General features: G+C 57.2%; 2 protein-coding genes across 5 annotated transcripts; one reads left to right on the top strand and one right to left on the bottom strand.

Moving 5' to 3' along the window:
* The first annotated feature begins 10 nt into the window (after positions 1 to 10).
* Positions 11 to 3,163, top strand: LOC107320290 (proteinase-activated receptor 3-like). Its single transcript, XM_015875990.2, has 2 exons — positions 11 to 1,318; positions 1,894 to 3,163. The coding sequence occupies exons 1-2, from the start codon at positions 1,237 to 1,239 to the stop codon at positions 2,901 to 2,903; spliced, it is 1,092 nt and encodes a 363-aa protein (XP_015731476.1). The 5' UTR covers positions 11 to 1,236; the 3' UTR covers positions 2,904 to 3,163.
* ARAP3 (ArfGAP with RhoGAP domain, ankyrin repeat and PH domain 3) lies at positions 3,131 to 18,344 on the bottom strand. 4 transcript variants are annotated; one of them, XM_015875970.2, is made up of 35 exons: positions 18,189 to 18,344; positions 17,050 to 17,322; positions 16,034 to 16,956; positions 15,556 to 15,617; positions 15,221 to 15,294; positions 15,010 to 15,080; positions 13,360 to 13,629; positions 13,048 to 13,117; positions 12,663 to 12,783; positions 12,287 to 12,474; positions 11,877 to 11,983; positions 11,257 to 11,456; positions 11,085 to 11,170; positions 10,788 to 10,970; positions 10,420 to 10,576; positions 10,026 to 10,142; positions 9,784 to 9,937; positions 9,521 to 9,623; positions 9,233 to 9,431; positions 9,100 to 9,163; positions 8,678 to 8,841; positions 8,357 to 8,569; positions 7,984 to 8,089; positions 7,383 to 7,530; positions 7,179 to 7,247; positions 6,838 to 6,912; positions 6,610 to 6,724; positions 6,362 to 6,490; positions 6,116 to 6,249; positions 5,929 to 6,011; positions 5,793 to 5,828; positions 5,202 to 5,265; positions 4,989 to 5,126; positions 4,758 to 4,796; positions 3,131 to 4,214 (listed from the first exon to the last, which is right to left on the bottom strand). In XM_015875970.2, exons 3-35 carry the CDS (start codon positions 16,915 to 16,917, stop codon positions 3,642 to 3,644), a joined length of 5,196 nt encoding a protein of 1,731 aa, XP_015731456.1. In that variant the 5' UTR covers positions 16,918 to 16,956; positions 17,050 to 17,322; positions 18,189 to 18,344; the 3' UTR covers positions 3,131 to 3,641. The 4 variants fall into 4 exon arrangements, with proteins under 4 accessions (XP_015731456.1, XP_015731455.1, XP_015731458.1 ...); XM_015875969.2 differs by lacking the exon at positions 17,050 to 17,322; XM_015875972.2 differs by lacking the exon at positions 17,050 to 17,322 and having other exon boundaries at positions 15,556 to 15,614.
* Between the last annotated feature and the right edge of the window lie 709 nt (positions 18,345 to 19,053).

Genomic DNA, 19,053 nt, shown 5'->3' with positions numbered 1-19,053 from the left:
CACCCCCATCCACTGTAGGCTACACCCACCGACAGGGCTCTCCCACTTCGCCCATGCAGGTCCCACCCCGCATCTCCAGCTCCGCCCTGCCCTCCCCATAACCTCGCCTTAGGGACTCGGGGACGTGGGGACGCGTGGGACATGGCAGGGTAATGGGGACACGGGGATGGGAAGACATGGAGATAGGAATACAAGGACAAGGGGACAGGAGGACAGCGGTATGGGGGACATAGGGACATGAGAACACGTGGCTTAAGGGAACAGGGGGACATGGGGACATAAGAACAGCAAGACACTGAGATACAGGGATAGGAGGATGAGGAGAGAGGGACAGGGAAACAGGGGACACAGGGATATAGGAACAGGGGGATATGGACACAGGAGGACATAGGGAGCCTTGTAACCCTGCTGCTGGGACATGGGGATGTGGGGAGCACTGTGCTATCCGATGTGTGGGCACTGATCCCAGGACGTGATGATGTGGAGCACTGGGAGCCCCATTCTGTATCACATGAAGAGTGCACAGCTGCCAGCTTGGCTGAGCCCTGCCATGTGTGCTGCGCTGTGCAGTGCTCCTCAGTACCCCATGGCCTCCATGGCTCCCACACCTTCCTGTCCCCATCCCCCTTTATTGCTCACTTCTCCTTCTGCTGTCACTTTTAACCCGTGCTCTGCCCCTGCAGGGCTCCCTGCTGTCCCCTCTGTCCCTCCATGGCACTTTGGCCGTGGTTTGGCATTTTCTATGCACAATGCTTTGTTCTGGGCTGTGTCACCCAGCTCTCACTCCCCTCTGCTTCACTGAGAACATGGAGTGGAGCCAGCACCCACTTGGTGGCAGGAAGGTGACGGGGGCAAGTCAGGCTCCTCATCCCGATCAACACCACTGAACTCACTGCACGTCAGCTCCAGATGCGTCTGCTGCCCTTGCCAGGAAATGCCCACCAACACCTGCTGTGGTTTGCAAACCATCACCATCCCTTCCCAGCTACGTAACATCTGCTTCCTCCTTCCGGAGGCTGGAAAGCCCCAACCTCACACGTCTCAGTGACATCCATCAGACGATCACGCTTCGAGGTCACATCTTGTCTGCGGCCACGGGGGAGAAGGACAGCGCATGGACAAGAGACGGAGGAGAAAGAGGAAGGACCTGGTGGACATCCTGCTGCGGTAAGACCGGGCCAGCCCTGCTGACGGCTCTTGCAGGGACACAGCATTTGCAGAGGCCACCTCACAGATATGGCTGGGCTTGTGACATCGCCTGGCTTTGCTGGCTTTGGAGTCACCTTCCTGCTCGGCCTGGCCACCCAGCTATCCCGGGGTAAGTGTCCCCTGGCGTGGAGATGTGGGTGATGTGGGCAGAGGCTGAGCCTGGGTGAGGGTGAAGGGGCAGAGGGTGGGATCCTTGTGGGGCATGCTAAGACTTGGTTCTTGGAGGGGGTGGCTGTATGTCAGGGGGACAGCTCAGGTACTGCAGACCCGTGGGTGACTCAGGCCCTGCTGTGGGAGAACATCTCCCCCTGGTCCCCATGCGTAGTCCTATAGGCACATTGTGCATACAGTGCTCCTAAAGCACAGGGTTTGTGGGTCTGCAATGCCCCGGGGAGGCAGCTCAGTACTGGGATACATGGGATGATGTACAGGTGGCTGTGTCCCAGCTCTGACCTGGTGTTGGTGCCCATGTCCCATGTCCCCTAACCCAGGGCACAGCCATTCCTATGTCCCATCCCTCAGCAGATGCTCAGAGTTCCTGTGCCCTGAAGCCACCATGGGCCAGAGAGGCACCATCTCCTGGTACATGGAGGGGTCCTTAGGACAGCTGCCATGGACCCAGTTGGGGAGGGGAGCTGGGATGGTGTGTTCGTAGCCCAGTCTGACTCCTCGTGTCCTCTGTAGCACAAGGCAAAGGGCGGGCGTTATGGCGCTTGACCCCCAAAGAAGAAGCTGAGTGCCCGGATGCCTCTCTGGAATCCTTCCTCAACAGCACCACGACCACCATCCTCCTCCCCACCCTCTACTCTGTGGTGCTGCTCGTGGGGTTACCTGCCAATGTTCTGGCCTGCTGGGTCCTGACCAAAAACTTCAGGAGATGCTCCAGTAGCCTCTTCCTGCTCAACCTGGCTGCTGCTGATCTCCTCTTCATCCTCCTGCTGCCCTTCAAGATCTCCTACCACCTCCTGGGCAACCACTGGCTCTTTGGGGACCACCTCTGCCGCACCATGGTGGCCCTTTTCTATGGGAACATGTACACCTCCATCCTCTTCCTCACCTGTATCGGAGTGGAACGCTATGTCTCTGTGGCTCACCCGTTCCTCTGGAAGGGCTCCATGGGAATGTGGGCCAGGGCGAGCATCTGTGTGGTCATCTGGCTGCTGGTGGGGCTGGGTGTGAGCCCGCTGCTGTTCTACCCACAGACAGAGCACATCTCGAAGCTGAACATCACAACGTGCCACGATGTCCAAGGAAAGGACAATTTCTTCCAGCATTATTTCCTCTGCCTGGTGGGGCTGGGCTTTGCTGTGCCCTTTGTGCTCATGACTGTCTCCCATGGCTGCATCCTGGCCCGGCTGCTGGCCAAGCAAGAGAACTATGGGCACGTGGTGCGCATCCTGGCCGTGGTTTTACTGGCCTTCCTCCTCTGTTTTACCCCCAGCAACGTGCTGCTCTTCATACACTACCTGCATCAAGACACGGGCTGCAACAACATCACCTACAGCTGGTACACCCTGGCCTTGGCCTTCAGTGCTTTTAACAACTGCTTCGATCCCTTCCTCTATTTCTACATCTCCAAGGATTTTCGGGGCTGGATCCGGGATGCTGGCTGCTGTCTCTGGGGACTGGGGACAAAAGGGGAGTGGAAGAAGGCAGCCTTGCCCCTGCGGTCCAGTGAGCAGAGCCAGCTGTAGGCAGGGTTAGGGACACTGTGCCATGATCTCCATGTGGAGAGGACTGTCCTGCAGCTGCAGTCTGGGGTTCCCCCCAGCTGACCCTATGCTGTTGAGAACATCCCCATAGTGGACAGTCACTTCTCCATGCCTTCTGTTATCCCCCTGTTGCACAGTCCCATCCCTGTCTCTGCCACCCCCATCCCTACCTGGTGTCTCCCTCACACACCTTGCAGTTACCGAACCACTTAGAATCCAAATAAACCTTTATTTCTCCCTGATGCTGGAAGGAGCAGGTGTAAACACCCCAAATAAGCAGGAGCCATCCTCCATCGCCGGGACCAAGCACCGTGCACACATGGCCAGCTCTGCTGCTGGGGACCACCCAAAATACACTGTGATGTATGCAAGAAGGGACAGCAGGGGCAAATGGGTGCCTTGCCCAATGGAAGTGGGGCTGGGAAGAGGACACTGGGCAGAGCAACACAGTGATAGCTTCACCCTGCGTACCCCATGTCTCTGACATTGTGTGTCCTCAGCCCACGACAGGAGCACTGCAGTTCTGCTTTTACTTTTCCTTTGACTCGCTTCCCTCGGCGCTGATACCGACAGCGGTGGCTGATGTGCTGCCCACACATGCAGACATGCGTGGTTCCTGTCTGTCTGTCCCCACTCCCAGCCCAGCCCCGGGGTGAGGCCGGGAGGAGGATGCCCACTCTGTGACACTGTCATTGCTGCCAGGTCGGTGGCCACTCCAGTTCATGTCACTGTCTGGCCTGACCCTGTCCCTGTCCCCGTCCCTTGTGTCTGGCCATCACTCTTCTTGAGGATGATGCTGCTGAGCTCCTGGATGAGTTTGTCGCTGATGGGTGAAGATGGCTGTGCGCTCCTCTTCTTGGTGCTAATGGAGGTCTCGGGGCTGGAGCTGTACCCCAGCACTGCAGCCTGCTCCTGGTCCCTGGCCAGCACTGTGGGTGGCTCCAGGTTTCTCTCCAGAGAGGCAGTCAGGGTGGCTCTGAGCCCACTGGATGGGGCTTTGTCACACTCCAGGTTCAAGCCCCGTTCGAGGGACACAGCCTTGGTGACAGAGGGAGCTGGCATCCTCTGTGCTGGGTTGGGGGGCAGTGAGGAGCGCAGCGTAGGGGCTGGGGGCTGCCCATGGGATGAGGATGGCTTCTGGGATCTGTCCATGCTGGGTTCAGGTGAGGGGTCCGCCAGCAGCCCCCGCTGCAGCTCCAGCGTGGCCAGCTCAGGAAAGTTGCCCACCTCCTCATAGACGGGCTCGGTGTCCATCTCCTTCTCTTGCTGCTCCTCCAGGGAGTCCTGATGCACCTTCATGGGGTGGGGACACAGGGATAGAGTGAGACAGTGCCCAGCAAAAGGGTGCTGCCTGGGGAGCTGGGCTGCCTTGTTGTGGGGCTGGTGCTCCTATGGGGCATACATGCTGCTCTGGGTCTCTGGACATGCTCCTGCTGCATGCTCTATGGGCCAGTGGAGCCACCTGGGGCTCATCTGGGATCAGATCCATGCCACCAAGCAATGGCACTACTTCCATAGACCCTGACAGTGTGGGGATGGAGGGCCATAGATGCCCATGCATGAAACCAGGGGAGGCAAGACCAGGCACATATAGAAACAACCTGATGGAAAGCAGCATCCAAACCTGCTGCTGTACATTTCTTATGTTCAGCCCCTCTGGGAGGTGCTGGGAACTGGGCTGGACATCTTTGCTCTTGGGCATGAACAACAGGACTGTGCACAGGACACACAGGACAGTGGATGCAGTGTGTGTAGAGCAGCACAGACGCATCCCCCAGAGCCAGGATGCACAGTGCAAAGCCAGCATGAACACGCCCCATGCATGTGGGTACTTACAAAAAACATGGACAAAGTCCTTCGTGTGTGCAGACGGCGCTAGAAACAGAGGAGACAGGCAGAGATAAGCACCTGCTGGCAGGGATGTGGGGACACCTGCCTAAGTAGGCATGGGGACGGCGGATATGAGCACAACACATAGCACAAACGCAGGGACACACACCCAGAGCACCTGCTTGGGTGGGCACAATGACATGGGTGGGTTCAGGAACACCGGTGCCAGGCTCTTACCAGGGTCTGGTTGGCAGAGAGCATGGTGGCATCAGTGCTGTCCCCGTGTAGTGGCACCAGTGGCATGGTGCCGAATTTCTGCTTGGCGAGGTCAGAGGAGGAGCGACGGCGCATGATGACGGGGCGTAGGTCATCGTGCTGCATGTCAGGAGTACAGGGTTACACTGGGCTGTTCTGCTGGCCCCTTGCCCACCCAGCCTTGCCTGCACTCACCTGAGCCTTGAGGATGCTGGTGATCCAGTCCCACAACTCCGCCTGCCCCGTGCACACCAGGTACCTGTAAGGGAGCCAGATGAGAACTGCAGGCAGCAGGGACAGCAGGATCCAGGTTCTCCTGACACCTTGCCTGCATACCCAGGGCTACCAGCACAGTTCTTGGTAGGCATTGCTGGAAACAGCCTCCAAACTCACTGTATATCCAAATAACAGCTCTGGTGTAAGGCAACAGCTATACCAGGCCCTGGGAAGCAGCTCTGCTTAGAACCCTGGAGCACCCTGGTTTAGGCTGCATGGGGATGAAACAGTGGTGGGGCAAATAGTGGAGGGTGGCAGAGCCCTGCAGGTGGCACGGACCTGTTAATGGCATGCACCAAAGCCCATTGCCTGGAGATGTATGGGGGTTCAGAGGTGAATTTCCTCCAAAACCTGGTCCCCACCTTGTGCCCAGGCAACACAAGGACCCAACTCTTTGACCCTTGGGTATCACAGCCAGCCACCAGCTTGGCCCTGACCCTAGGACCCAGCAGCTCCAAATGTTGCTGTTCTGATCCCATTAAACCCAGGGACACCCGGACAGATACTCACAGCTGCTGCTTGTCCATGCTCAGCGTGAAGCCCCACCTGAGGAAAGGAAGAGTCAGGCAGTGGGGCAGCATCACCCAGTGCAGCACTGTGCAGGGGTTGTGTGCTCCACAGCCACATCCAGGATGCTCCCACTTACGGTGCTGGTGGCTTCAGCTTCTTCCTAATGCCCATGTAGACCTTGGCTACGTCCAGTGGCCACTCACGTTCTGGTTTAGCGCTCTGGGGATGTAGAGTCCAGCTGAATCTTGTGGTCCTTTTAGTGCCACCACAGTCTCCACTGTATCCCTCCCCACTTCCCTGGTCCCATCGTGTCCCCTCCATACCCTCTTCTCCTTGAGCAGCAGCAGCTGCCGGTTGCGGATGACAAAGTAGCGCTCATGGAACTTGTTCCCCAGCAGCTTGGGGGGCTCCTCACGGCATTTCAGCAGCCCACACTTGGGGGTCTCACGCTTGGCACCTGCCCAGTGGAAGAGATGCAGGTCAGGGGGCCGGGGATATTAGTGGAAGTTCCACTCTGAGTCCTGGCTGGAGACACCCATCAGTGATGGGCCCATCCGTTGTCACCACACCTGTGAAGAGGCAGCTGCCTTCGCTGATGGGGACCTTCCTCACCAGTAGATACGCAGCACTGGGCTCCGGCAGCTTGCACCACTGCAACGCCTGCTCCAGAACCTTCTCCTTGGGGTGCAGGGGCCTCTCTGGGAATGCAGAGGCACCATCACTGCTATGTCCTTTCCCTTTTTCAGCCACCATCCTCCCTGCTCCTGGCATCAAATTCCCCCAGAGCATCCCATCACACTCTATCCATGGTGCTCACCCAGCTCCCCATTCTCCAGGACTTCGAAGGTCAGCCAGATGTCCAGACTAGCTGCCACGTTGCGCATCTCCAGCACCTGGTTGGTGAGCTCCTCTGCTGTCATCGTGGGAGACACCTGGGGCCGGACACAGAGGAAGATCAGGTATAGGTGGTGGAAGAATGGGACCTGGGACAAGCTATGCCAGGAGGCAGTGGCCCTTCCTTGATGTGTTTGTCTTTGTGACTCACCTTCAGGGTCACACAGCAGTCAGGCAGCTTCTGCTCCAGGTAAACCTCAATGATGAGGTCCCCAGCCTGCGAGAGCTGTGGGAGAAGGATAGCATTGGTGCCACAATGGCACGGGCACAGTGCACATTTCCTATCCCCAGGTATATTGGGGAGTGGGAGTTGGGCTTGAGCCTCAAGGTGACAGAAGGGTAGAGAAGGGAGATAAGGCCCCTTCTGCAAATGTTTGGTCTCAGTGTGGGGAGATCTGGGACAGTGGGGATGCAGAGTGGGCAGCTGATGGTTCTCATCTTTCTCAGCAGCCCAGGCCCCTGATGTGGGGAGAGCAAGAACACCCCAGGTACCTGGGTGTCCCTCCAGGTGGTGATCAGACTGTTCTCCAGCTCCATCTGGGACACCTGGTCCTCATCGATCTGCCAGGGAAAGAGATGAGATGCATGGCATCAGCATGGAGGGGGCTGTGGGTGTGGACAGGGCCAGGATGCGTGATGCAGAGTGAGGAACAAGGGGCCAGCATGGGTGGAGGCAAGGGGGCAAGGACAGCTTACATTGAAGATAGTGACATAGTTGTCAATGAGGTCTTCCATCACCTTCACCTCATGCTCGCCTTTGCCATCAGTCTGGAAGAGGCTGGGCGCAAAGAGCAGCGACAGGTTCTTGGTGCTCATCTGGTTGAGGTCTGCACACTTCTGCACACTGGGGCAGGAAGGATGGGGGTGAGAAGCTGGCCAGGTCTGGAGATGTACCAGCCCCAGCTGCCCACTTCCACTCAAAAACCATCCCCTTTCTTTCCAGCTCTCCACATCCACTGGGCATGAAATTCCTGTTTCCAGGACTTCAGGCTGCCATCACACAGTGCTCTGAGTCAGGGATGGGACTCTGTTTCTTTCCCCTATTTTTTTGTGTGCCCTTGATGAATTAGACATCTTACAATGGTGTGTTTCCCTCTCCCAAACATCTCCACTGCTGTAGGACAACTCTGGGAACATTTGAGCTGCCAAGCACACTCAGCATTTCCCAACATCAGTCTAGGGCACTGGGCTCTGCCTGAACCCCAAGAATAGAAGCCAGCATTCTCTGGGAAATGCCACCCTGTGTGCTGGCCTCAGAGACATCATCAGACCAGGGGACCCGGGGGAGGTGGCTGACCGATAGAGGTGCCCAATCAGTGCGGCCAGGGTCTTGCGGTTGAGGCGAGGCAGGCGATGGATGAGCTCCTTGTACCGCTCCAGGCGCTGGGGCTTGGAGGAGATTGCTGGAGAGAGAAATCATGGACCATACAATCATATGATACGGCTTAGGCTAGAAGGGCCCTTAAAGATCATCTAGTTCCAATCTCCCTGCAGTGGACCAGAACAAACTACCTACAGCCCCATCCAAGCTAGCTTTGAACACCTCCAAAGATGTGGCATCCAAAACTTCTTTGGGCAACCTGTTCCACCATCCTTGAGTCTGATGGCCCCATAGCTGACATGCCAATGGGACACCATTTTGGGCAAACAGATGGGATGAGGGGACATACCTGCAGCCTCCTTCCACTGTGGGTGCAGCTCCAGGGTGAAGACGGGGTCCTCCAGCTCACGGAAGAACCTCTTCAGCACATCAGTGACATCCTCAATGAAGTTATCGCTGATGCGCAACTTGACATTGCGAGCGTCCCGTCGAAACTCCTCCATCAGTACCTTGATCCGGGACTTGGCTCCGTTCTTGCGGTAAATCCCCTCATGGCGCAGCCCTGGGGAAGGGATGCAGGGTCACAAGGCCTGATGGTGCCAGGTGGGTGATGCTTCCTATCCAGACGCATCAGTCACACAGTGAGTGCTGGGCACTGTCCCATACTCACCATACTGCGTGATGAAGGCGATGCAGCTGTCCACAATGATGGGAATGTCCCCACGGCTCAGCTGCTGGTCCCGCAGCGCGTTGCCCCGGCCCCCTGCTGATGCCTGGATGTCAGCATACCAGGCTGCCGTGTCTGCCCGCGACAGGCCCTGCAGGTAAAATGTCCTGAGAACAACAAGGGCGGTGAATTGGGAATTAAGGTCTCCAGGGATGTGGGTTGCCTCCTCCTGCCTCGTATGCCAGGCTGAGCCTATGAACACCCATCCCCAAGGGATCCCAAGCTGGGGTGACCACTGCAAACCCCTCAGCCACAGCCATGCCACCCCACCAGCATTTCCACAGTGGATTCAGGATTTTCCTCTATGCACACACCGGTACCTTCACCCCAGCACCTTCTCCACCCTTCCCATGCTCAACTCTCACCTCCCCATCTCCACCAACACCAGCATCTCCTTCTTCTCCGGCGTTTCTGCAGGGGGCACCAGATCTGTGTGGGAATGAGAATGAGCTCAGAGCCAGGCACATCCTCAACTGCACGCTCAGCCTGGGCACTCACTGAGCTCCTGCAGCCGCCGCAGGTTGATGCTGTCCTCAGCCCCATCCTCCTCAGCAGGGCAGATGAACAGGTGGGCTTTCTGCAGGATGAAGAAAGCTCGCTGCCAGCACTCGGGATTCAGCATGCACTTGTAACGCAGCTGGCCCACACGCTGGAACTCATAGCCAAGCAGACAGTGACAGCTCACAGGAGTGAACCACTGCGGGATGAAGCAAGAGGTGAGATAGGGAAGGCAGGGCTCAGCCTGCTTGAGGATGGGGACAGCAGCATGAACAGAGCCCAACTCACCTTTCCAATGGCGCTGGCCCATGCCTGCAGTGTATCAGCACTGTCGGCCCCCAGTTGCTGCACTTTTTCCCCAGTGAGGAAAAGCTCGAGGGTGAATTGAAACCTGCAGGGGATGAAGCCACCTATCAGGGCTGTTCCCACCCTACTCTGTATGTGTCCAGACACCAAATACAGAGTGATACCCATCCCTGCCCCCTGCATGCCCTTGGGTTCTCCAGGCTTGCAGGTCCACCCACGCTGGGATGGGGACATCCTGGAGGTACCTCTCAGTGGGACCAGGGCTGGAGAGAGGCTGGGCTCTGTTCACGCCCAGGGAGAGCAGATCCCCACTCTGTATGTGGCTCAGAGGCTCAGTGCATTTCTCTGTCTCAAAGATGAGTAGGGCTCTCTCCAATGAGCACCAGACACGCTGGAAGTCTGTGAGAGGGGGGAGTAAGTGGTATTGGAGTGGGAAGCCCACACTTTCAGACACGCTCCCCACTTTCCCCACATTCCCCACACTTACCCTCTCTGTTCTTCTTGGCACCTGGGAGGCGGGGGTGGGCCACAAACCGATGCAGGTACCCACTGTGTGCCACTGGCTGTGTGATCTCATTGTATACACCCTCCGGACCTGGTACCCCTGTGAGGAATGGCATTGAATGGGCCAAAAGTGTGGGTACTGGGGACAATGAGTCCCTTACTCATGTAGGTGTAGGCAGAGGAATGCTCTAGGCATGAGGGAATCCCCTGAAAAGGGGATCCAGAAGTAGATATCACCCTGCCCAATTCCAGAAGAGGGGTGCAGTGGGGCTGTCATTTGGTGCCATGGCTGTCCTGTGCTCTGGGACAATGGGGCAGTGGTGGGGCAGTGGCAAGAAGGAAACCGCCCCATCACAAACCAAAGGGGACTGATTTACCTGCATGGTTCCTTTTGCTTTCCAAGTCCCACCATGGCTCAGCAGCTGGGGCTACTTCATGGGCTGCGGAGTCAGCTGCCAGCCCAGCTTCTGCAGCAGAGAAGAACTGCAGGATGGTCTTGAGCAAACCTGGTCCTGCCACTGCAGCGCACAGCGCCTGGGATGAGACATACACCCATAGGGACCACATCCTGTCTGATGAAAAGCCCATCCCACTTCAAGGATCACAAGATCCCACCCAAGCCCAGCATAGGGATTCAGGCACATCAGACAAGCAGAATGTATTGACACCTCAAACTGAGTTCCAGAGTCATTCTTGTCATTCCCAGCACCCTGGCACCCTGCACACACCCTGAGGTGGCCCCTACCTGAAGTACATCCTCGTGGGAGGCATAGTGTGGATGGGGCAGGCGGTACCTCCCATCCCGGTACTTGCGGGAGATGAAGTCCCGTCTCTGCTCAGTGCTGGCATCTGGATGGAGGACTTCTGTGGCAGGGATGTGGGCAGCCCAAAATCTGTTGGCTCGGTCATTGCCCAGCACAATGAAGAGCTGTGGGAGAGACCTGCAATCAGCAGCAGGCAGAGCAGGATACCCAGCATCCCTGCATCGCAGCGGAGCTCATGGGGCTGCTGCGCTGCACAGAGAAGCCCCGTGCACCTCTACCTGCACGATTTCATTGGACCAGACACTGGTGTCGAGCTTCAGGCTTTGCACTTTGGAAATGTTGGAGCCCAGGCTGCGATGCTGACCTGTTGGGAGCAGGTGAGTGAGCACCCATGGCCCTGAGCACACCCAGGGTGTACCCACACCCTGCCCAGCCCTCAGAATCACTAGCCTGCGCACTGCTTGCAGATGACCACACAGAGGTTGATGGACGCCCAGTCTGGGTTCTGAGCCCAGCAGTCTGCACAGTATCTGTTGGCTTTGTTGGACCAGATCTTCTCTGCCACCTCATAGTCATAGAGCGTCTCGGCTATGGCCTCCTGCAGGGCCTCCATCCACTCCCGCTTCTCCCGCTCTGACTCTGCCACAAAGCTACAACACCAGCAGCCAGCACTCACACATCCTGCTCCAGATGCCAGCTGCTCCCTGAGCAATTCCCATCCCCATTTCCAACCCTGCTCCCATTCCCATCTCCATCCTCATCCCCATTTCCAACCGTGTTCCCATCCCCATCTCCAACCCTGCTCCCATTCCCATCTCCAACCATGTTCCCATCCCCATCTCCAACCGTGTTCCCATGCCCGTCCCTATCCCCATCTCCATCTCCATCTCCATCTCCATCTCCATCTCCATCTCCATCTCCATCTCCATCTCCATCTCCATCTCCATCCCCATTCCCATTTCCAACCCTGTTCCCATTCCCGTTCCTACCCCAGCCCCTGTTCCCATCTCCCTTCCTCACCCCATCCCTATCCTCATCCTCACCCCATCCCCTCCTCATGCCATTGTTACCTGAATATCTTGGATGGGGTGATAAGCTCGAAGGTTCGGTTCTTGGCTTCACGGATGGTGGAGCCACGCATCTCAATCATGCAGATGCCAATGCCCATTTTAAAGAACTGCAAGTCAGAGTAATGCCTGTTCTAGCTCTGCACCCTGCCTGCAGCACCCAGACCACCAAGACCCGGGACCCTTGATTCCATCCCATCTCATCTGGATTAAAGCATCCTGCAAATACTTTAACCTTAAAATTAAAGGCCTTGCTGAGTTGGGTGTGCTGGTAGGGCAATTTGAGCAAAACCCACTTGCTGAGGTTTAGGGCACACTGCACAAACTAAAATGAGGCAGCCAGAAGAAAACAACAACAGGGTGCTAAGACAGTTCAGCACACAGGAGCTGGGGTTTCCTGTGGTACCACCAACCTGCTCACTCTTGTAAAGCCACATCTCCGGCAGGCTGAGGACTGCAAACACTTTGGACTTCTGACCTTTCAGCTCCAGGGTGCCCGACTTCTGGCAGTGAGCCGTGTTGGGTGGCCGTGGCCGAGTGCCCACCAGGTGCTGATTCATCACCTTCTGCTGCAGTGTGGAGCACCACTCATTCCTCTGGGCTGCAGGGAGGGAAGGGTTGAAGGAGTGGTGCAGAGCCCATCCCTTTACCCCAGCATGGCTAGAGCGTGGCAGGGATAGGTATCCCTCACTTGTCTCAGCCAGTGTGGGGACAGGGAGGGAGCTGCAGGACAAAGGCAGGGATTGTTTCTTGGGAAACTGAAGGTTCCCAACTTGGGTTTTCACTCACCCTCATTCTCAGCACGGAAGACAAAGATCCGGTGGCTGGTGACGACCTGGAACTTGTTGTCTTTGGTGGAGCGAACCATCTCAATGACGGACAGTGGGATCACACCTTTGGGGTAGGGCTCCTGGAAGGAGCAGCCGGAGTGGTCACCCCACTTTCCCATTCCTGCAGGGTATCCCTATGCCTTATTACCCCTGCATCTGCCTCACTGGGCATGCTGGTGCCAAAGTCCCAGTAAGGGACAGGGGAAGGCTGGCTGCAAGCCTCCTGTGATAGCAGCTACTCCAGGGCAATGCATGGCCCTCTCTGTGTTCCACTGATACAGTGTCAGGCTGTATCCTGGGCACAGAGACACTGCCTCTCCTGCCCACATTCTGCCCACTCTCACCTTCTCACTGCTGAAGTACATCAGGTTCTTCCCATCAAAGCGGACATAGCGCCTCTGGAAGACATAGTTCCTGTTGGCATGGCAGAAAAACTGGCTGTTAGGAGACAGAAGGTCCTCCAAGTGCCCCACAAATGCACATAAACCCCACATCTGCACAGACCCCAGGATGAGGCACAGGAATCCTTGCAACACCAAGACCCAAGAAGCTCAGGTTGGCTTTGGGAGACTCAGAGGTGAGGTGCCCATCTCACCAGCCTTGCTCAAGGGGGCTTCAACAATGGGGAGCTGTCACTACCCACACTGAGCACATACCCTTGTGGGGACAGCTTGTCCAACCAACCGCTCAGCATGGCAGGCCGGGGCTCAGACAGTGAGGTGTAGCTTGCGTAGGGAGAGATGGTCAAGTCATCCAGGACCTCGTCGGGGTAGAGGTGGGGTGGCAGGCTGAACGGGGTGCCCTTGGCCCGTGGAGCATCCACAGTGGAGTATCCCTCTGTGTCATTCTGGGCGATGCGCTCGATGAGCCTGGTCCGTGTCTCCTCATTCTCACTCCTCCCCTCACTGCTGTATTCACTGCTTGTCCTGAAAGGAATGGGGCTATGAGAAAATCAGATGTTTCAAACTGCTTCTGGCCTCATCATGAGCTCCTTGGGGTACAGATCTGATTGGGATCTGTGCATCTCCGTGAGTGGGATGGGATGAGGGCTTGGTGGTCACCAAGATCTTGGCACTGGGAGATCCATGAGTCTTCCTCATGCCCAGCTGAAATGCTCTGCAAAGCTCTTGGAAATCATAGAGTCATAGAATGGGTCGGAAGGGATCTTAAAGATCATTTAGCTCCAAAGGAAGGATAGACTGCAAGTGGAGCTCCTGCAACAGCCTCATTTTCTTGGGAAGCTGTGGTTAGAGAGGGCCTGGTGAGCCTATCCAGCCGTAACAATGAAAGGAAATTACAAAAATAAACCATTAAGCCTGCCCCTTCCCTCAGTCCTGTCAGCCAGGAGCTTTATTTTCACCCCAAAAGGAAACAGACTAGAAAACGTCAGGTGGTCACATGGGAGCTGCCCAGGCATGATGATGATGGGCAGGAAGAGGCCCATGGCAGCAAGGACACCTCAGCAGGGTTGGTGGAAGATGGAGGACTGGTAATGGAGGAAGGACAAGGAGCTGTAGGTGGATCTGGGTGTTTCAGGTGGGACTATAAGGCAGGCAATCAGCCTGATAGTGGGCACCTGGTGGCTGACTGGGTCACATCATGCCTGGGATTTCGTGTCCTGCAGGGAAGGAGCTTTGAGGCATGGGGAGAAGTGTTTAGAGTGGGTATCTCAGAAGAAAAGCATGGGAACACCTGTCCCATTTGGTTCAGGAGCAGATCCCAGAAGGTCTGCAGAGGTTTTTTGTCTCTTCAACTTTCTGAGCCCCAGTAAGATGAAAATCCTGTGAAGGCTGATTCTGACACCACACTGATAGCCCCATGGTGGCTTTTCCCAATAGACCCATGCTGCAAACACTCCTGGGAAGCACTGCCAGTGCTGTAGGCTCCCTGCACATGCCCTTGGGATGCTTGAGGTTTCAGATCCCTGCAAGCCCCAGACAGAGTCTGCAGGCAGCACTAGGAGGAGACTGCAGCTCCTTCCCAGCCACAGAACTCCTGTTCCCAGGTATCTGCAGTCCCCGACATGAGACCCATGTGGCTGTGTTACCTGGGCTGACCAGGTCCCTGGATCAGGCCAGGCGCTGGCACCAGAAACATGAAGGCACAGCAGCCACAAGAGCTGAAGGATGCAGAGCCACAGCTCAGCTCCCTTCTCTGCAAGCAACACAGGAAAAGGAACCCTCCCCATCTGAAATGGGAAGAGCAGCTTTCCTTCCTCTTTCTGAGATGCTATCAGGACTCATGGAAAGTGCATTCTGAAAGCACTTTTAAGGTCTCCTATGCACTCTCATCATCCCTTTGCCTACCTTTGTGTTTCTTGCTCCAGCTCCGGCTCAGTCACTGCTTCATAGCCCTGCCCAGAAGAAACATCTGTGCCCTGGGAGGAGACAGCAGTCACACTTCAGCTGGTACCACAGTCCCACCAGTTGTGGCTCACTGGCTCTCAGGAGATGGGGGACACAGAGTGGCCACTGGTGATGCCAGGGGATTGATTCTGACCCCATGGCCCCCTCTCACCTTCTGCTCCCGGGCTGGGACTATGTTCCCAAAGGTGGTCTCACTGTATGGGCTGATGAGCGGCTCGCTGAGCTCTACAGGCAGGGACATGGGGAGAAAAGGCCATCAGTGGTGCTGGAAAAGGACAACGACCTGCCAGCACTGTGGGGACACCCATGGACCTCCCCAGAGTGATCCCCTCACAGCACACCCCATCCAGTCAGGGCACCTGGTATGGCAGAGATATCAGCTCAAATCTTCATGGGGCTGCGCTCTGGGTCCACCCCCCCCGGGACCACCCTCCCACTGGGCACACTGTGGGTCCTTACTGCACCCAGTACCCCGGGGGCTCTCACCTGGCTTGCTGGCAGGTCTCTGTGGGATGGGGGGCAGACCCCCTCCATGCCAGCTGGCCCTGCTGGAAAACAGGAGAGAGATTACTGTGTGGCTGTGACCATTTCTCAGCCTGTTCTTGTCCCCTTGGATGTGCAACAAACCTGCCCCAGTGCCTGCTCTCTTCTACATATTGAGACTGTACCTCCTGGGGATACTTTTCTTCCCTCAGCCTGATCCCCTCCAATATGTCCCACCCTGCCCCCTGCTCAAGCCAGCCCCAGAGGCCCCAGCCAGAGCTATTCCATGCTAGAAACCCCTACCCCTGCTGCTCTCACCATCCCTCCCCAAACCAACGTGGGTCCCAGCTTCCCCATAGAGCGCATTCACCCCCCAACCTCCCCTGAGAAAGGCATGATGAGGACAATGCTCCCTAAGGATGAGGTTCTGGGGGTGGGGAGCCCTTAAATCTGTCTTTCCTAAAGAAAAGCTTCTGCTTACTTTGGCTTCTCGGCCAGTTGTGTCAGATCCTTTGAGGATGGATCCTGTGTGAGAGCTTGGCCCCGGGGACTGTCCTGTTGTCCCGAGTCCTCCACAGGTGCCAGTGGTGGCTTGAACCCCTCGTAGATGACATTGGAGACCATCTCCATCCTGCCTTGTCCCACACCTGGCACTGAGGCTGGTTTGCCTGTCGTGCTCACAGCACTGAGCTCGGCCACCGGGACCCTGTGTCTGAGCCGTGGTGGCACAGATGGGACACACAGGCAGGGCTTCTCCAGTGTCTCCTGTGTCTCTCCATAGTCTGGGACTGTGGGGAGCCATGTCTCCTCCCGTGCACCCAGCTGGGATGTTCCTGTGCCCATGGTTGACCCCGGGCTCTCCAGATCCGTGGAGCTCTCCCCTGGCACAAAGCCTTCCAGCACCACAAAGGCTCCAGCTGTCCTGTCCCTGTCTGGGCTGTGTGCTGGTGGTGTGGCTGCTGAGCCCTGCTCCAACTTGGGGCGATAGAAAACCGTCCTCGGCTTGGGAACCGGCCTCACCAGTGGAGGATCCAGGTCCTTCTGTGGAGCCACAGCTTGACTGCATTGCTGCATCCCAAAGGCATCAGCTGCCACTCCTGGTTCTGCTTTTGTAGCATCCTCACCCATCTGGGGAGCTCGGGGATGGGGGTCCCCAAGCAGATGTGTCTTCTCAGCCAGGTTCAGGATCCTCTTGCGGTGCCCGGTGGCTGTGATGCCAAGCTGCTGCAGCTGCTTATTATCCAGAGCAGTGACATCTCGGGCCAGGTGGAATCCATGCTGCTTGAAAAGGTCCCGGTATCTCTCCAGATGGATGATGGCCAGCCAGTCTCCGATGTCTGAATTAGGAGTACACGGCAAGCTCATGGCCCTGTGATGCCTCTGTGATGGTGCTCAGCCCATCATCTGGTGAAGGAGGGGAAGAAAGAGCTGAGGAGGCAGTAGGAGGGAATTTGGGGGCTTGGCCACACTCAGGATCCCCCCCTCTCAGCCTCTTACCTTCAGCAGTCCAAGCCAGGACTTCATCCTGTTACTTCCCAGCCACAAGCCTCTCTTCCACCCCTCCCTGGAGCCCCTGATCCCTCTTTGCCAGCACTCGAGTGACTCCAAGGCTGGGGGGCTGTTCTGTGTGCAGGGACGGGATGGAGTGATGGTGTGGAGGGGGCTGCTGATTGCGGCTATGGGGGCAGCAGCTGGGCCCCTCCCAGGGGACGAGCTCTGGTGCTGGCAGCCTCGGGGAGGGCTCTGCTGCCGGAAGGGCCAGACCATAATCTGCCGGCGAGGGCATGAGAGAGGTCAACATGACTCACAGGCAGGCTGAGGGGGATGGAACCCACAGGGCGGGCGCCCAGCACCGTGCCCACCCACCCAGGGACCCGCATCCCCAGCTCCCTCTCTGGATGCAGCCGTGGGGCGCTGAGAGCCTTTTTCCCATGAATCATGCTGCTCCACACTAAACCATCTGCGCTGAGTCTGCTGCCACTGGCTCTTTTTTCCAGTTCCTCCATTTCCCCCTATTGTTCAGCACAGGCTTCCTTCCTGCTGCCTCTGCTCTCCCACGCATCCCCTGTCCCCCCTCAGTGGGGGCTGCATCCCGGCTGTCCCAGGCTCCGCATTGCACCGCTGCCCACTGGTGTGTCTATGGGAAGGGGTGTCATGGGGAGCACAGGGGGGAGGAATGGCTGTCTGGGAGTGTGCCCATGTGAGGGTGCAAAGGGGCGGCCATAGAGCAGGCTGTGGTGACAAGGTACAAGGTACATCAAAGGTGGCCAGGAAGGGAGTGGGAAGCTGAGAGTGGGGACACTGCAGTTGGAAAGCTGCTTGTTGATGGAGGTTGGAGCTCTGTGTGGGGTGTCTGTCCCCACTTCTGCCCAGCGGCTTTCTACTGAAATGGGGCAATTTCTCCCTTTCTCGTGGCCGTATCACCCTGTGGGATCTGTGGGCAGCTCTGCTTCCCCGCCCCGACACTTCCTCAAAGGGCTGAGTGTGGGGTACCGGGGTGGCCCTTGGGGAGAGCCCAGCTGCCATCCTTCTAACTGTCCCCATCTGCATAGACCCACATTAAGTGCTGCCTTCCTTCCCACAGAACTCTGTCCCCAAGGCTTCCCACCCCCTGCACCCTTGGGACCATCCCTCACCTCTGGGCTCAGCAGGGCCGGCTCCAACGCAGTAGTGTCATGGTGGCAGGATCGATGTCCAGGTGTCCCCTCCAGGAAGGGGGCTCAGCCTGCAGCGACAGCAGCACCCAGCCTGTGCCTCCCACTAATGGTCCCTCCTCCAGGCCAGCCCTCTGGTCCCCAGCCCTGTCCCCACCCTCCTGTCCTGCCTCTTTGCAGGCTCTGCCCTCCTCTGGATGCTGCCCCTCACACTTCGTCCCCTTTGCTCCACCCTAGAGAGGGTCTGTTCCCATGGCATGGATAAGGGTCCCTGGCTGCCCCCCCAGACCCACGCATCACACACAGCCCTGTGCCCTGCAAGTGATCAGATACATTGCCACATCCACCAGCAATAGAGTGCTGGGAAGGCAGGATAATGCTTGGCCAAATTGGGCTAAAATAAGGCTAAAAGAAAACTGCTGAGGAACGTGGGTGGATGAACACAAGAGATGGGTGACTGAAACTCTGGGATCCCAAAAGCCACCTCTGTCCTGCAGGGAAGCAGCACCACATCTGACACTGCAAACAGGAGATGGGGGTGGGATGAATGTAGGGCTGGTGGGCACTGGGCTCCTGCCTGGAACAGACATTGCTCTTTCAGCTTTTCGCAAGAGACGTGTGTGGTTAGCCCAGCTCTGCTGTTACCCAACCTTCCCCTCAAGCAGGGGATGTAGGAGGGTGATCTCTCACCACCTTCAGCCATCCTCAGCTCCTGAGGCTCAGGTGGTAGCTGCTCTGTGCCCTGGGTGATCCCCTCGCAGCAACTCTGGGCTGTCTGATCTCCAAAACTTACTGCAGGGGAGATGGAGGGACACTCAAGTAAATGAGGTCCTCCTTGACCAAGCCT

Source organism: Coturnix japonica, chromosome 13 (assembly GCF_001577835.2).
Source record: "Coturnix japonica isolate 7356 chromosome 13, Coturnix japonica 2.1, whole genome shotgun sequence".
Lineage (NCBI taxonomy): Eukaryota > Metazoa > Chordata > Aves > Galliformes > Phasianidae > Coturnix > Coturnix japonica.
The sequence above is the reverse complement of the archived record's forward strand: the minus strand, read 5'-3'. Positions and strand labels throughout refer to the sequence as shown.

Coding starts and splice junctions, on each gene's coding strand:
- LOC107320290 (XM_015875990.2), top strand. CDS start 1,237: ATGGCTGGGCTTGTGACATCGCCTGGCTTTGCTGGCTTTGGAGTCACC. Junction 1,319..1,893: donor GGCCACCCAGCTATCCCGGG/GTAAGTGTCCCC, acceptor TGTCCTCTGTAG/CACAAGGCAAAGGGCGGGCG.
- ARAP3 (XM_015875970.2), bottom strand. CDS start 16,917: ATGAGCTTGCCGTGTACTCCTAATTCAGACATCGGAGACTGGCTGGCC. Junction 6,913..7,178: donor CCACCTGGAGGGACACCCAG/GTACCTGGGGTG, acceptor CTTCTCCCACAG/CTCTCGCAGGCTGGGGACCT. Junction 5,266..5,792: donor AGCATGGACAAGCAGCAGCT/GTGAGTATCTGT, acceptor GCTCCCTTACAG/GTACCTGGTGTGCACGGGGC.